Genomic DNA, 17,494 nt, shown 5'->3' with positions numbered 1-17,494 from the left:
TGTGCTGCAGTCATGTTTGCACAGCTGTTGCCAGTCTGTTGTGGCAACTTAAGGTTTTTGTTTGCAGGATGTTGGAGTGTATTCTCCAATATACATTCATTGAGTAACCTGAGCAGTTCAACAAGGGCAGTTTTATTTGTGCTGTGAACTGATTTGTGACAGTCCCGAAATGTAACAAGTAATAGATTTGGAACTGCATACATTTCGTTCTTTTTTATGTAAAAGAACAAACAGGCAAATTAATAAAAACCAATCAAACAAACAGCAGTTTTGGCCATGGTCATGTGGCTGTGGGTATGTCAACATAGTCATAGTCAACATCCTTTATGTTTATGCTTTGCTGCCATCCCCTGGCAGCACAGACGAATAACAACAGCAACAGAGAATGTGAATAACATTTTTATTTTTATCCACACACTACCGTTTGGAGTCAGTAATAATAATAATAATAATAATAATAATAGTTGTATTCAGTAAGGATGCATTAATCTGATCAATCAAAACTGAGAGTTAATATATTTTCAATAAGATTTCTATTTCAAATCTGCTCCTTTCATTCAATAAAGAACCCTGAAAAAAATGTATCACAGTTTCCACAAAATATATGTTTCTCATATTAGAATGATTTCTGAGGAATCATGTGACACTGAAGACTGGAATCGTGACTGCTGAAAATGTAGCTTTCCCATCACAGGAGAAAAATACATTTAGAAATATTTTCAAATATTAAAGTTATTTTAAATTAAATATTTTTAAAATATTGCTGTTTTACTTTGTATTGAAGCATTCAAAGATATATTGATGTATACAAAGACTAAAGAAAATATATTACATCAGGGTTTGTTTGGTCACCATAATACCTTCATCTGATATCAACAAACCCAGTTTAGACTTTTATTTTGGTCAATTAAAACTCTAGCTTTTAAAAGACATTAGCGACAACATTGGTTTTCCATTGTTTTTATTGACAGTTTGTACAACAAGAGGTATGATAAATCACATAACCAGCAAAGAATAGGCCACATTTACCATAAAATCAACTAGACTTTTTAGAAAAAAAAAAAAAAAAGAAACGGGAATTTACACATTTTGTTAGTGTTGGTCATGTTAGACTGCGCAATATAGACAGACACCACACATGAAAATTGCTGAATATGCCATTAAACATGAAATGAAGATGAAATGATTCATCTAGACCACCGTGTTCAATATTTCTGTCAATCGGTTAGGCTCAGTTAATAGAATGTTCAAGTCTGTCCATTCAGTCCAACATTGACACCTGAATATCAACATCCAACATCACTTTCTGAAAATGCCTTTTTGAATTTCTTCGTAATGCCATTAAAGTCTCTGTGAGACCGTGAAGTGCATTTGTTGAATGCAAACTTAGAGCATCATGCATGCATGTTTGCAAGTGATCACTTTCTAACACAAGGGCATTACGACTTTAGATACAACACAACTATTTATGCACTAATTTGACTAATCCATCAACTATAGTCTAACTATTCTAATTACACTAAAACATCACGCCTGTTTCCAAAAACAAATTATTTTGTTTATCAATTAGAGCAATATTTAGCAAATCGCAGACTGAGATCACATTTGTTGTGACGAGAGTCCAGCATTAATTGCATAATATCTGATGATGTTGTGTGTATTACGAGTAACGAAATCCAATGTGTGGTAATGAGCATTACAGAATTCCAGAGCTTCATTAGCAGCATTACAGATATCGATGACTTAGAAAACAAAATGGACTAGAACTGGACAGAAAAGACATTGAAATGCATGAAAACATAAAAACACATTACTTCTGCTTATGAATGATGGATGCTGCCAAAACCATGTATTTTGCTGCTTGAAAAAAAAACAAAAAACTATTCAGATACTTACAGGACCATTAGAGGCTCTGTATGGGATATACCAACATGAGGTTTAATATATAATTACCTTAAATTATCATTTTAAGCCAACATTGTTGGTAACGAACTGTCTGTGGAAATTATGTGGATAACGTCTAAATCACCAACATGAACAGTTTGAGATCCTTCATATCATGAGGGTGTGAAAGTACAGACAACAGTAATGTAAACAAACAAGCGAGATGAAAACACTTGGAAAGAAAAAAACTATTGTGACTCCTTTTCAAGCAACGAGTCCAGGGCCAGAATGAGGAGTGATAAACAAAATGATATAAAATGCATAAAAAAAAAAAGAACATTCGACCAAATGAATTTCACAACATCCTTCTGTGATAAATCTATCAAACAAATGCAGTCATTCAAATGATACTACTGCATAATCAGAGGACTTAAGTTATGAACACTGGATATTTGATATGTATACATACAGTATATACACATACAAGAATATCCTTCACTAAAAGTTTAGAACACTGAACTGTACAATAACGTCCAAAGGGAACTGTTCAGCAAAACACTGTCTTGCTTACATAGTAATACTATGTTTTACAATACAAGATCAAAATTGTTCCAAACAGAAAAAAAAAACAGCCTAGACAGCCTAGACAGGCCACAAAGTGCATAAACGGTCAGTCAGAAGCCACTGTTAGAGGAATCCGAAGGGTGGGAACAATTCTGCAGCTTGTATTCCCACTCAAAAGTGGAAAAATTACTATTGCCTTATGACGAATAATATCGTCACGATGTGGCATGTTGTTTGTAGGCAACATGCTCGTAGGCAACATGCTCAGGGATAACATTAGCCACTACCATTTAGCCATCGTTAAATTCATCTCTGGCTCTCGCCGACACCTGGGATTCAAGTAGAGGCTTTGCAGCAGTGAACGGTGGCGATAAACTCGAGAACGCTCCATCTCAGTTCAAATAGGCCCAGTGACGCAAGCAGGACAACATCTCCCAATTCAAAAATACCACCCCAAAGTATATACTATACTGATATTAGGACAACGGTATGATCATCGGAAAAACACACACAAAATAAGTATGGTTAAACTTAACATGAACCTAACGAAGAAACACTTCAGTTTGAAGCACATGAGGGGCCGCAGATCACGTGACCGTCAATTTAACAACAGCAAATGGACATGTGTGCGCGGACAACCATCTGCCAGTTTGGAAAGAGTAGAAGGTGACCTTTAGAGGAGAATGCTTGAATTAACACTCTGGAAAGGCAAAATGTCATCTTTATGAAATGGTGAAATAAGAAAAACATCCTTTACAGTAATGCTAATATGCCACATCTGAAAACCACTTTCTTGTGCTTCTTTTTTTCTTCCTTCAAAGACCTTCAGTCATTTCAGATCTTGACGGGTTTGTTTTTCTTTTATTAAAACGATGGCTCAGATAAAATGACTTTTGAAAGAGCTTTTTTTCCCCCAGCCAATTCAGGCTTTTGTTTTTTCTTCAAGCATTCTCCTCTTTGAATGTCCTTTCAAAACGGACTTTTCGTAAAACATTTTGAAACAAATGGGACAGACAGCTTTAGGGTATCTGTTCACCATCGCTCATACTTTTTGAAACACTCTCCAGTCTGACAGGCTCAAATCCCTGTTTCTCGGAGACTATAGCCAGCCCCCTTTGGGGGTCGGGGTTGACAATGCGTTTCTAGGATTTGTTCTACTTCCTTTGGTCTAAGCCTGGGACAATCTCTCTCTCGGTCTCCATCTAGCTTTTGCATTCTCACCCTGTTCGTCTCTCTCCCTCTCTTTCCTGTTCTCTCTCCGTCTGTTAACCATTGAGCAGGTAGACCACCAGCTCATAGGTGCACATCATTATAGCAGTGTTAGGGATCTGTCGGACCAGATGAGTAGTGAGGCCTCGGTACAGTGCTCTGTAACCCTCCTCCCGGACCACCATATTTAGAGTTTGGAAGAACGAACGATACTTGCTGCCCTCCTCACGTAGTCTGGTACGAATAACCTCTGTCATGGAAGAGAGAGAAAGAGAGAGAGAGAGCAAGTTAACAAAAAGTTATTTGTCAGAGAAACAAAATTTGGAAGATGACTTACAGTAGCATCCAAAAGTCTATCACAAGAAAGAAAAAAAATATATATTTCTGCATTTTAAAATTTAATACAAACCCTTTCATTCTATATTATATTACACAAATTTTGTGGAAAAGTCAACTGAAAAATACATTTATACAATTACTTGCATAAAAATGTATACAAATTTATACATTTACAAATCAGGACTTCGAGGATATTAATGGATTGTGTTTCCCACAGACTTACTGTCAAGTGTTCATTGTGTTTTGAGTTCTGTCTTCATTGCTTTCGTCCCTGTGACCTAGTTTTACTGCGTTGCCCTGATTAGATCATTCTGTTCACCTGTGTCTTGTTTAGTTAGTCATTAGTCCCGCTTTTGCTTTTGTATAAATTCTCCCCATTTCTATTCAGTCCTTTGTCGGTGATTATTGTTGCCAAGTCGGATATGCTTTGCTGTGTTCAGTCTACTCGTTTCCATGTGGATTTACAATTAAAGACTGATTGATTGACTTCTCCTTGACCGTGCGCTCCTTTCAGCAGAGCTACGCCTGACAGAATCACCGACCTCCCCAAAATGAACTGGGGACCTGCGACAGAATGGTCGGCCTTTGGAGAGGTATGTGGAGGACTTCCTGGATCTTTCCCATCGGGTGAGTTGGCACGATGCATCGCAAAGTGTGTGCTTTCAGATGGGACTGGATGAGGAAACTATTTGATGCATGTATCCTGTGTGTGATTTACCTTTGGTCGAGGTGATTAATCTCATCCACTATCTAAATGGTTCAAATTTTGTTGCATTAGAAGTTAAAGAAAATAAGAGTCGTCCTCATCCAGTCCCCTCTCGGAAGCACTTGGCCTCTCCACATGCCTTGCCAATGGTTCAGTCCATTCTTATCCTCCCGAGTTTCCCTGAGCTCGTAAGTGGAGTTCCAACAGCGCTGACCTGGGGGCTAAAGTTGCGGACCCAGCAATAACATCTGTCCGGTCAGCACTGAAATCCGCCTCCCTTCCTCCGTATCCAGCTCCCAGAACCATTCCTGTCCTAAGCCCAGTGAAACCGCCGGCCGCAACCCACTCTAGCACCCTGGCTGTTACGCTCCCTCGCATCCTGGCCACAATGAACTCAAATCCGCCGGCCACTTCACTCACAAGCCCTCCGACCGTTTCTTTCACAAGCTCGCCAGCCGCTTCACCCTCAAGCCCTGTGATAACTTCAGCATTCCCTTTAACGACAACTCAAAAGAGGAGGATAAGGAAGAGACGGTTCACTGCGGCTCTAGCCCCTGACCAGAGTTGAGAAATGGCTCCTGAACCCGAGTTCTACCCTGAGAGTGTTCCAGCTCCTGAGTTTAGCCCAGAGGTGGCTTCTGTTCCCGAGTTAAGCCCAGAGATGGCTCCAGCACCTAAATGCAGCCCAGTAGTAGCGCTAATGCCTGAAAACAGCCCAGAGATGGCTTTAGTTCTCAAACCCAGCCAGAATCCTGATCTGCCACCGCTCCAGGACACCTGCCCACCATCCCCGGTTTGACTCAGTTTTGTTTTTCTACTCTCCTGCTCTATGTCCCCCTCCAGAGCTTGCTTGCTCTCCTCCTCTTCAGGTGGAAGTTCCTTTTTTACGGCGTGAGGACACGCCTTCCTGGGAGGGGGTGATCTGTCGTGTTCATTGTGTTTTGAGTTCTGCCTTCATTGCTTTCGTCCCTGTGACCTAGTTTTCCTGAGTAGTCCTGATTAGTTCATTCTGTTCACCTGTGTCTTTAGTTAGTCATTAGTCACGCTTTTGTACAAGTTCTCCCCATTTCTGTTCAGTCCTTTGTCTGTGATTTATTAAGTCTGATATGCTTTGCTGTGTTCGGCCTACACATTGTTTCCCTGTGGATTTACGATTAAAGGCATTGAATTATCCTTAACCGTGCGCTCATTTACCAGAGCTACGCCTGACACTTACTCTATTTGTGGAGGCATATATATGCAAATTCATTCTCTGCCAGCAGGAGGTGCTTTTAGAGCGGTAAAGATAACGGCTGTACACAAAGCAGCACTCTGCTCACAAACTCTGCTTTATCAGGCATTATATGCAAGATGAAAAGAAAATTACATCCCAAATTTTCTGAAGACAGTCTGTTTCCTTCAGAAATACAGTGATATTAAAAACACCCGCACCGGGTTTCGATTTTGAAACGTGCAGTGCTCATGTTTATTCAACGAAGTCAAAGCCTTTTGGAAAATCTATTTGTGGTGGTCAGTTTTGATCTTGTGGCGGGCGCCACAAATCAATGTATGGGAAACACTGGATTGAGGGTCGACATGACGGTTCAAGAATGTTCATGTTAGAGCTGCACAATTCTGGATAAATCGATTGTTTGTTTTTTTTGTTTCAAATAGAGATCACGATTCTGAACTAAGCAAAATAACATGTAATTTACTAGAGGCTATGATAACACATTGTTTCATTCTATTCAAAAAAAGTTAAAATAATTGTAATAAAAAAAATGAATGATTCAATGACACAAATGCTTCACTTGTTCCATTACTAAATAAATCCTCATTTTTCAACAAATCTCTTGAATGATTCAATGACAAATACATTTTTTTTTTAAGTCACTTGTCAATGTAGTCAAAAAACATTATTTGAAGCACCATTTTGAAGTGAAAATTACTTTCAAATGATTTGCTACATTCTGATCACCGCCATAGACATCATTTATATCCAAACTATAAACTTCTATCCCTGTACTTCTGTGATCATATGAATGACTGTAAGTCAACTGTGTGGTTGAAAAAACTGCTTGTGAAGCGGTTTCACACCTAAACATGGTAACTGCTCTCCTTGTTTAAGCGGCAGCACAAAACGCAGATTTGAATGTTCCTATATGACTTTGTCAAAGGTTTAATAGACGCAGACGAATCGTTGTCAATTAGAAATAAGATCGCATGGGTGTTTGAATCGAGATTGCGATCTTTTAACGATTCATCGTGCAGCTTTAGTACATGTAGTACAAAATAACCAACTGCCAAATAAACATGCCAACTACAAACCAAAAATGAAACAAATTAGCATAACGATTACAAAATCGACAAGAAAAAAAAAAAATAGTACTCACCGTGAGGATAAGCAATTGAGGTGGCACAAGTCTTGGACGTGGCAGCAGCCAGCATCATTCCGACAAAGTCCGAAGCATCTTTTACAGATTCATCTTCATCATCCATGTTAGCGTTGGCCTTGGACTCAATGAGTTTGCGTTTAATGCTTTCATAGATGACAAAGTGGATGACAGTCTCTGATATGCCAGCATAAGAAGCAGACATGCCCCTGTAGAATCCCCGTAACCCATCTGACTGATAGACCCGCCGCACACACTCAAATGCACTCATGCGCCGTTCTCCACGGTTCCTGGAGAAAGACAAACACGTACGGTAAATGTCAGAAATCTGGTTATAATATTCCCTCCTTCAATGTCCCCTAAAATATATAATGTTTTAAATGATCATGTAACACTGAACATTGGAGTAATGGCTGTTAAAATTCAGCATTGCCATCACAGGAATATATTACATTTTAAAAGACATTAAATTAGAAAACAGTCATTTTAAATTATAATAATACTGTATTACTTTTATACTTTTTTACTGTATTTTTGACCAGCCTTTATGAGCCTAATAAACTTCTTTCAATAACATGACAAAAATCTTACCAACCCTAAACTTTTGAATGATAGTGTACAGCATATAGTATTACCTGGCATCGAGCTGCAATCGAGTCTTTATAAGCCAGATCGGGTTGGTTGCTGTAATGGCAGTGAACCCTGGGAAAAAGAGGTGTTCCAGATCAGGCTTGGAAGTGATATTGTCAGAGTAACTCAGAGCACAGGACATTCAGCAGGTCTAATGACTCTAAAACAGACAAACTTTCCCTAAAGAAACTCCACACTTCAGAGAAGTGCCGTGGACATCTGTAAAATATGCTTATGGCCTGTTTGTTTCAGTTTAAAATGTGAAATCTGAATCTCTTTTCGGCATATCATACCAATCTCAAACACCAACAGTGTGATATTGACTACATGTTCTCTTCAGGAATGCCCAGCATCATCAACAGCGATTATTATCGGATGTCAGGAATACCATTACAGATCCACTAGGCACTTATTTAATATTTTCAAGTAAGAGCCATAAGCACATCTTAGAGTGGCCACAGCAGTAAATAAGGCCTTTTAACTAAAGCATTAAGCAGCTTTTCATCTATAACAGGACTCTGAAACCAATGTAACTTAAATATTTAATATTTAGTCCTATCCTCACTGAATTAAACAGTATTTTATGGATCGAGTAGAAGCTAAATGAGATAAATATCTTTAGAAAATAGTCTTAAGTTAAAAAGAACCACTATTCAGTTACATAACAGCAGCCAAATAACAAAAAAAAAAAAAAATTATTTACGTTAGGCAAATTATTGTTTTTCACAGCATGGGCAGTGAATTATACCACCGCTGTGATTGTTGAAATGCATGCCATGTGAGTACTATGCTGGCAAGACGTTGTGATGTGACAAATTATTAGTAAATTACATTAGCACAACAATGGCTGAATTTATTTTATGTTTGCCGTTAAGGTATGTGTATGCAAAATAAGATTACATGTGTGTTTTAAGAGATTTAAAGGAATAGTTCAACTAAAAATTAACAAAATGTACTCACCCTCAGGCCATCCAAGATACAGAGGAGTTTGATTTTTGATGGGAACGGATTTGGAGAAATTTAGCATTACATCACTTGCTCACCAATGGATTCGCTGAGGTGAATGGGTGCCGTCAGAATGAGAGTTCAAACAGCTGATAAAAGCATCACAATAATCCACAAGTAATCCACATGATTTATGTCTAGGGTTGGGTATCGTTAGAAATTTTCCGGTTCCAGTTTTGCCTAACGATTCTGGTTCCAATTCCTGTTCCATTTAAATTAACTATTATTATTTTTTTTACTATTTTACCTTAATTGAATGTAGTGTAATATAATGTAATTTAGTGGCGGCAGGAGCTGCTTGCTGCCGGTACATGTACAGTCAGACAAAACAACGTGCACATTTATCAAAGACACGAGTGCGCGTAGTCGTGGAAAACTATGTGTTCGGCAGTTAAAGATGCGGCGCGTCTGTGGAGTGCACGTCATGGGAAACAATGTGCTCAGTAATTAAAGGGGTCATATGATGCTTTTTTAAAGAGAAAACTTGAAATCGCATCATATGACCCCTTTAAAGAGGCAGGGCGGCGTTTCTGTTATTTGGTTTGTGACATCCTTTATGGGAAACACCGGCGCAAGGCTGCTCACAGCACTTGTTCACATGTCGCACCAGAACCGTTTTCGGAACCGAAACTTAGAAACTGCTCACGGTTCCGGTTCTGAATAAGAACCGGTTATCGGTTCCCAACCCTACTTCTGTCCATCAATTAACATCTTGTAAACATAGACATATCTGTTTACTCTTGCTAATGGTGCTTGATCTGTGCATATTTCTCTCCTGATTCAGACTAGATGACTTTTCACTGGAGAAAGCAATATTATGGATGGAGAACTCAAACTCATAACAAACAATGGTTTGAAGTAAAAAAAAAAAAAAAGTCTTGATGATGGATTTGTTTCTTACAAACATGCAGCTTTTCATTTCACAAGATGTTAAATCTTGTCATGTGGATTATTGTGATGTTTTTAATCAGCTGTTTGGACTCATTCTGACGGCACCCATTCACTGCAGAGGATTTATTGGTGAACAAGATGTAATGCTACATTTTTACAAATTTGTTTCAATGAAAAACAAACTCATCTCTATCTCGGATGGCCTGAGGGCGATTTTTGGGTGAACTATTGCTATTGTGTGTGCTAGCACTGTATTAACAGCATTAAAAGCAACAGTAAAATAGCCTGCCTGATGTTGGTGGGAACAAATACTTTATCTATTCAACTGCAGCAAAATGAAGCACAAAGCCTGCACTCTGTGTTGTGGGTGCACAAAATATCCCCGAACAAAAAAAACAAAAAAACGAAAGAGAGCATAAGACAATGGCAATTGGAGATGAAAATATTCATGTGCGTTTCTAACAGTACACAGTGTAAATAGTCAGTGTTTTCTTAGGCTAAACAAACCAAAAGAAGTCTATTGAGCTAGAGTAGAAGCTCTAGAGAGGGTAAGAGGCCTAAGGCAACTGACTGGTGAAGGGAGGGGGGATGACAGATCGGTACAAGAGAGTAAGAGAGAGAGAGAGAGAGAGAGTGTCTCTGACGAGTACTCACAGGGGAGGGGCAAAGCTCCTCTCCTCACAGCTGCAGGACGAAGCCTGCAGATATGGGGGGCAGAGCAGGCTGGCTCACAGACCCTCACGCAGGGTGAAAGCTACAGTAAAGGCCTAAAATAGACACAGGCTTTTCTGTACCACATTCACAAGCAGCAGTCCACATGACCCTCAGAGTCAAGTCAAACCCATGAGGGAGTGGAACACGACAATAAACCCTGCCCACCTCCCATTAAATCCCTCCCACCTCCCCAACCAAGCCCCACCCACCAATTACATCAAACAATGACCTTTCCATACCAAACATTTAAGAGAGTGCTTTCATTTTCCTTTCTTTTTGAATGGATAGACGGAGAAAGATGGTAAGAGAGCTAGAGAGAGACAGAGCAAGACAGAGCGAGATGAAAGTGAATTTTTGAGTTTTAAAGGACATCATTAGACCAGTGTTTTTTATTTTAAAGTCCCCCTGTGGTCAAATATTTTATCCCTTAAAACTTATCTTTGATCATCAAAATGACATTTAAATGTTTTTTCTTGTGAAAATGTTCTCATGCCTTAAAATAGCTTTGAATGTAACTCTACACCCTTGCCTCATTTACTATACGCGGATCTATGAATATGCAAATTAGCCCCGCCTCCACTCAGTCACACCAGCTAGCACCTCCTGATCCACTGAACTGTAGTAAACGCAAAACAATGGTATACACGGATAATGACTGATAAAACTATGTTTTTACTAGCGGACAACTACAGTGAATACTGTAACATTCATTAAAGTTACTTACTTGATGTTGTGTCCTAAAATGCCTTAAACTCGAATGCAGCCGTTTGTGATTCTTATTTCGCGCCTGCTTTTTGCTCTGATTTATTTTTGGTTTTGTGCTGGTATTGGTATATTTTGCATGCTAGTGATAGGAATCTATCCCGTGACGTGATTGATTATTGGATTGTGACGTATCAAACCGAGGGCTTTTTCAAACCACATTTCTGGGTCAGCCATTGGGAAACTACAGTTTTAAGGAGAAAATACTCAGCAATGGTGTTGATTAATGTATTGGCACATGGTTTGTCTAAAAGCATATTAAAAACACCACATAGGCAAATAAATAACATAAAAAACTTGATTTTCACTACAGGGGGACTTTAAATATAAAGGTACAGAACAGAGCTGATCTTGCTGAAGTAACACTATTTATCTTGATCATATCTGAGCTTCAGCAATGCTGAGTCATATAAACAGCTACAAAATCAAACTAGGATCAAAGTTTATATCAACAATAACTTTAAGGAGGGTCAGAGGCAGTGCATGTAAGAGTCCAATGCTAACCTTGTCATTTCTGTTGGCAAAATCATTGCTGAGCAGAATCTTGAAGCGGGTTACATTCTGGTAAGATTGCTATTTGAAAATACTACTATGTTGGTGCATATTGCAGAGGGAATTTTTTTTTTCAACATAAAAAAAAACTAATATGTCTGAAATAACTAGCATTTAATCACAAATCATATTATTAGGATAACAATTTGAGTGAAAAGTAAACAGAAAAATGAACAAAATGTATTCTTTTAATGGAAGCAAAAAAAAAATGTTCTGAAGTCTCTTACACTCACCTTTTTAAAAAAATAAAAAAAACAGTAAAAACAGCAGTATTGTAAAATATTACTATATAAAATCACTATTATATTTTTAAAACATTGTATTTAAAATAACTTTTATTTTAATAAAATTTTTCAAATGTAATTTATTCCCGTGATGGCAATGGTGAATTCTCAGCAACCATTACACTAGGCTTCAGTGCTACATCCTTCAAAACATTATTCAGTCTAATATTCTGATTTTGTGCTTAAGAAACATCTCTTATTATTAGAAATGTTGAAAATAGTAAACATTTTTGTGGCATACATAATACATTTTTCAGAACTCTGTGATCAATAGAAAGTTTAAAAGAACTGCATTTATTTAAACAAGTTTGAATGTTAGTTTATTTCTAATATTATTTGGTTTAACATTTTTCAAAAATGTAATGTTCAGGTTGAAACTAAATTGATATTCAATGCAGAGTTTGGACTGCTCTGTATTACTGCACCATTTGATTCTTCAGCGGCCTGATGTGGTTAATAGAGGCCTTGCTGTGACTTTTATGATTTATATGATTCAGTCATAACCTAACCACAATGATAAACAATGTGTGGGCCATACATTACAATGCATCAGGTTGCAGGAACTGAGGTAGCGGCAACTGTAAACCAATGCTGATACAAAGAGCCATTAAGAAAAGGAAAAAATAAAAAATAAAGTCACCTGTGCTTTTGAGAGGAGAGAGCGGCACATGTAATGAATATTTCATAAGCCTGTCCCTTATCGGATGCCAATTTTCCATAGTAAGCCTTCAGGGACCTATATTTAACCACTTTTGTAATGTAAGGGCTATGTGTGCTACAAGATGGAGTTTGTCAGGCCGTGTGGCCCTCTTTCTCTTATCTTCAGCGCACAGACAGAACATGCTAGGAATGTTTATGTTGCGACAAATGCGCTTCCTGTCTCGCAAAATAACACGGCCTACATATACTGCAATTGAATGACAAGGTTAGCATTCAGGATTGAAATTAAATGACAAAAAAAAATAAGAAGTGCATGAAGTTTTTCACTGAATTTACCTTTACAGAGGGTTACAGGCTGGCAAGGGGGCCATGTGTCAAAACTGCGTAATCACAAGGAGGTTAAAAAAAAAAAGAACTGCAAACCAGCTACAGTGGCTACATTAATTTAAATAACCATCATCATTATTAATAATCATTATCATTAGGAGAATCATGATCATACCGGTGAGTAGAGACGTGACTACCTGAGCCGTCCCGATCCCGCCCGTGTCAGTCGCGAGGACCGCTGCCCACCGCGCATGGCACTCTACATGTTAGCGTAGCGCCCTGCTAGCGGCCGCTACTACACACAGCACAGACAGCGTGTGAAGCCAGACTGTTTAGTAGCACACTGGCATGTAATGACTTATATCCTCCAGCCCTCAAACGGTAGAAGGAAACAAAAAAGGAAAAAAAGAAACTGGGAAAGGAAAGCACAACCCAAACTTTAAGGACCTTTTTTGCAATACAGATAACAAACTTTCAAGCAGATATAACATGCTTGAAAGTGAGTCTATTTGTTTTAGAAATTTAATTTAGAAAATTAAATTTTAAATGTGTATTTTTTCACTTTTCTTTCTGTGAAAGTCTACTTTTTTATAAATTAATAACTGAATTTTTCATGACTGACAAATATTCGCTGTTAATATGATTAGCTTCAAATACTGAATGTCTGCTTCAAAGAGAACATTTGTATCCTGAAAGTCTTCAATTGTGCTTTCGGTCTAAAATGCTGTCATACCTTGAAAAAGGTAACCCAAAACACCATGGCTAAATTCTCCCATTTGTACTAGATGGTCACTAGGACAAAGCATTTTATCGTAATAAGGCTGTCATAGCTAAAAACAAAAGCGACTGACAAACATTGGTTATAAACACCCCAATGATGCAATCTCTGGTTTGTGCACACTAAGAGGTGAGTATCATTTTAGTTCAGTGTGTGAAATACAACAAAAAAGAGCCAATGCAAACTTAAGTCAAAAATGCATTTACATGAAAGATGTAGCTGGGACTATTACCTGCTAAGCCAGCGGACAGCATGTGCACCTGTGTGGAGTCAGGATCAAAAACATTGTTCAGCTTCTCTTTGGCTGTTGAGTAGGCAGCAAAATAAATTGCTCTGTGGACAAAACAGGAATTAACAACATTAATTGGTTTTGATGTTCTGTTATGTCTGACAAATATATCAGAAGTAGAAGAAAAAAAAAAGATGTATTTACTTTTAGCGAGAACATTTTTTTTAGATACGTTTTCACATGAATATTTTTGGGTAGAGCTAGGCCTGAATGTACATCGTCCCCCTCACTACACAGCTTTTAACAAAACAAGAAAAACAAACATTGATACCAAACAAAACAAAACCAGACAAACAAACCAAACCAAACGAGACAAAAAAATAATAAAAAATACAACTATTTCTATAGTTATGTTATTTTCATGAATATTTTAAGGGACGGGTCAGGGCTGACTGTACATTATCTTAATTATTACAGTTTCTAACAAAACAAAACATGACAAAGCTATCTGGGGTGATGTGGCAAAAGTATGTCATGCTCATCATATCACATGTCCTGTATTAGCTACCAGATTTATTTTCTTAGACAGGGCAAATGCTGAAACACACAGGGCGAAAAAAAAAATCACCAGGATTATTCAAATGAAAATTTCCAATGTAGGATTTAAGCCTTTCTCACTGGGAGGTTTTTTTTCTTCTTCACTTTAATCTAGGTTACATAATTCTCGCACGCACACAACAAGGGCACATTTTAAGGTCTCACTGAGCAACCTGCCAACAAGCCAAGCAGCCATTTGTTTCCTGAGGAGATGCTTATAAACACATGCTTCCTCTCGCCTCTTCAAAATGACAACCAATCAGCATCCTTCCATATTTGACTGACAGCCAATCAGAACCCGGTCTAAATATCTGCCAATCCTGTGCGAGCATAATGCGGTATTTTGGTGAATGCCTTAATTTGGCCATCTGAATGAAATAACGTGACCGTCACGGGAGGATGTTACATAAATAATCTCAAACCGGATTAATCTAAAAACTGGAATTAATTATGGTTTACGATCTAAAGTGTATAGTTAATGTCAGTACGTGAGCATAAGCACATACCAAGCCTTATTCTTTACATATGTGTGCATTTAAAATGTACATAACGCAAACAGTCACGAGGCAGCCACTCCAGCTGTGACGGCAGAGGACAAACAGGACGGGAATGCTGAGAAATACATGCACAGATGGAGACACACATACCTCCTGCAGCATAAAAAGGTTGCACTGAACACTGAAATACAGACATTTTAAGTGGCTTAGTTGCAACACCATCTCCCACATACCAATTTAAATGCGATTAAACTGCACAGACATGCACATAAAGCTCAAGTGAATGAGGGCATGAGAGCTGCTAGTCTCTGTAGCATAATGATGACACTGCAGTCAATGAACAAATCACAACTGATTCATAAGCGAGACAGGGAATATTCACTGGAATCGCTAGACTCATACAGAGTAGAGAATGCGATCACAGTCCCACAAACGCTACTGAACATAGTAGCTTTACTTTTGTAAAATGCTGCATTCATAGTTCACTAGGTTTTGGAACTGATTAAGTGAGCGGTATAGATTTAGGAATCCACTCTACAGTTGAGTTACAAGCTCTTAACTGTCAAGAACTAGAACACAGTGTGACAGAAGGCCCATAGTCAGTTTAGTCCGTAATAAGACAGTGACACGATCCCCTGGTGATGATACACTTAGATTAGAGCAATGAGACATGACCAACGGGCCCCTTATGTAACAGTCTGAGGGGGAAAAACAATATTTTTTCTTTTCCATCTCGACTGTAGTGAGGAAATACAGCAAATCCCAACAGGAAACAGCGAGGAACACAAATCCAAAAACAAACGTTTATTATTCCAAGGCTGAAATGAAAACAGCCGACGAGTCAAACACATTCGTTTGTGACAGAAAATGAAAGTTCTGGCTAATAATTTCCTACAGATATGCTTGCAAACTCTGATTTCTATAATCTATTGCTATCATACGTTAATATCTTAGTTACTAATAACATTTATTTTCAATTTAATCAAGATTAATAGAAAGATGCAAGTTTTTTTACACACACATACACACACACACACACACACAGCAATAAGAAAACATATTGTAGCTAATAGAGAGCTATAGTTAGGTTCCAGAAGTAAAAATCCTATTCGTTTTGTCCAGAGCAAAATGGATTTTGAATAACTTAAACCTTAAAGATAGACTTACCATGAGCTATGAGGTTGTTAACTGATGGCATTTGTTTTTGTTGAAACCATCAGTCCGCATTATTTCAACTTAGCTTTTAAATAATCATATTTAACAGTGGAATTCCAGATAAAATACTATATTACTATATATTACTATATATATACTATATGTCTACAAATCAGAGAATCAAAACAAGCAAAAAGCCAAACAGAAACCCTTTTGCACCTGACATAATAGTCTCCCTACACTCTCAAACTACTTAACTGTATATGCATATTTAGCAAAAAACGTAAAATATATTGTTTGTGTTTGTTTGTTTTTTATTCGTGTTTTAAATCTGAATTGTCATTTGAAATGCTTCATGGGATTGGGCTCTTTCCATCATTAAATCTGTTAAGTACACAGTCTTGTACCAGTTTTTTTGCCTTATTTTTTTTTAAACATTTTTGCCTCAAATCCAACTTTGTAATGTTGGTTTGTGGATATTTTTAAATCCCTATGGGAACAATAAATGAGAAAAATACTTTTGGCCACTGAAAAAGTGGATGAGCACTGCTGCACTATTTAGCATATGTGTTTTGCATATGGGTCATACCTGGATGGAGCCACTCCCACCAAGTTGGGCCCCAGCCCCCTAAAGAGTGAGCGAGGTCCTTCTTTCTCCAGTATTAACCTGAGAAAGAGAGAGAAAGTTAAAACCGAATATGTAAAAGGAGAAGAATCCACTGCAGTGCCTATGTGAAAGCGTAGTGGATGCTAGCACCCCTTTCATTATGGCAATAGGTACAAGATTTAACAATGTGACATGTTGTTACCATGACATTCATCATTTGCTTCACCATTTTCAATAAGTTATCTAGACCAACTGAGGGGTTTGAGACAAAGCAGGTAATTGAGAGAAACAATGCCTAGCTGTACCTTAATCAATGCTGTCTGCTGAGTGTAACTGCACACATGACTGTTTAAATTATACAAACAGCAGACATTTTTAAAAATAGACCTCTGAAAATGTAAGTCAGTTGGTACTACATTACTATAATATTGAAGGTTAAAATTAACGAAGTGTTTACAATAATAAAGTTACAGTTACATAATAATATTTCTACTTCAATTCAGTTTTTTTAAATATAAACATTTAAATGGTGGCTGTCATAAAAACTTGATGGATTTATTCAAACATAAATTAAACACTGAAGAACAGTAAAAAATATAATATGTTATATGGTGCATATATTAAGCAAAATGTAAAAGTTAAATGTGACGTTACGTGTATTGTTTACAAGCCGTTATATTGAAGTCTTTGCGCGGCTGAAACACTGATTGAGAAATTACATGAGACAGGATA

General features: G+C 37.7%; 1 protein-coding gene across 1 annotated transcript in view; it reads right to left on the bottom strand.

Moving 5' to 3' along the window:
- Window positions 1-946: 946 nt before the first annotated feature.
- Window positions 947-17,494, bottom strand: part of slc25a36a (solute carrier family 25 member 36a) — a 23,034-nt gene continuing 6,486 nt past the window's right edge. The window contains exons 3-7 of the mRNA XM_016461037.1: window positions 16,745-16,822; window positions 13,910-14,010; window positions 7,710-7,776; window positions 7,075-7,364; window positions 947-3,907 (exon numbers count right to left, since the gene is read on the bottom strand). Coding sequence (XP_016316523.1) covers window positions 3,714-3,907; window positions 7,075-7,364; window positions 7,710-7,776; window positions 13,910-14,010; window positions 16,745-16,822 — 730 coding nt within the window. The 3' untranslated portion in view covers window positions 947-3,713. The remainder of the gene's footprint in view (window positions 3,908-7,074; window positions 7,365-7,709; window positions 7,777-13,909; window positions 14,011-16,744; window positions 16,823-17,494) is intronic.

Source organism: Sinocyclocheilus anshuiensis, unplaced genomic scaffold, assembly GCF_001515605.1.
Source record: "Sinocyclocheilus anshuiensis isolate Anshui unplaced genomic scaffold, SAMN03320099.WGS_v1.1 scaffold4, whole genome shotgun sequence".
Classification (NCBI taxonomy): Eukaryota; Metazoa; Chordata; class Actinopteri; order Cypriniformes; family Cyprinidae; genus Sinocyclocheilus; species Sinocyclocheilus anshuiensis.
Note: the sequence above shows the minus strand (reverse complement) of the source record. Positions and strands in the feature narration are given on the sequence as shown.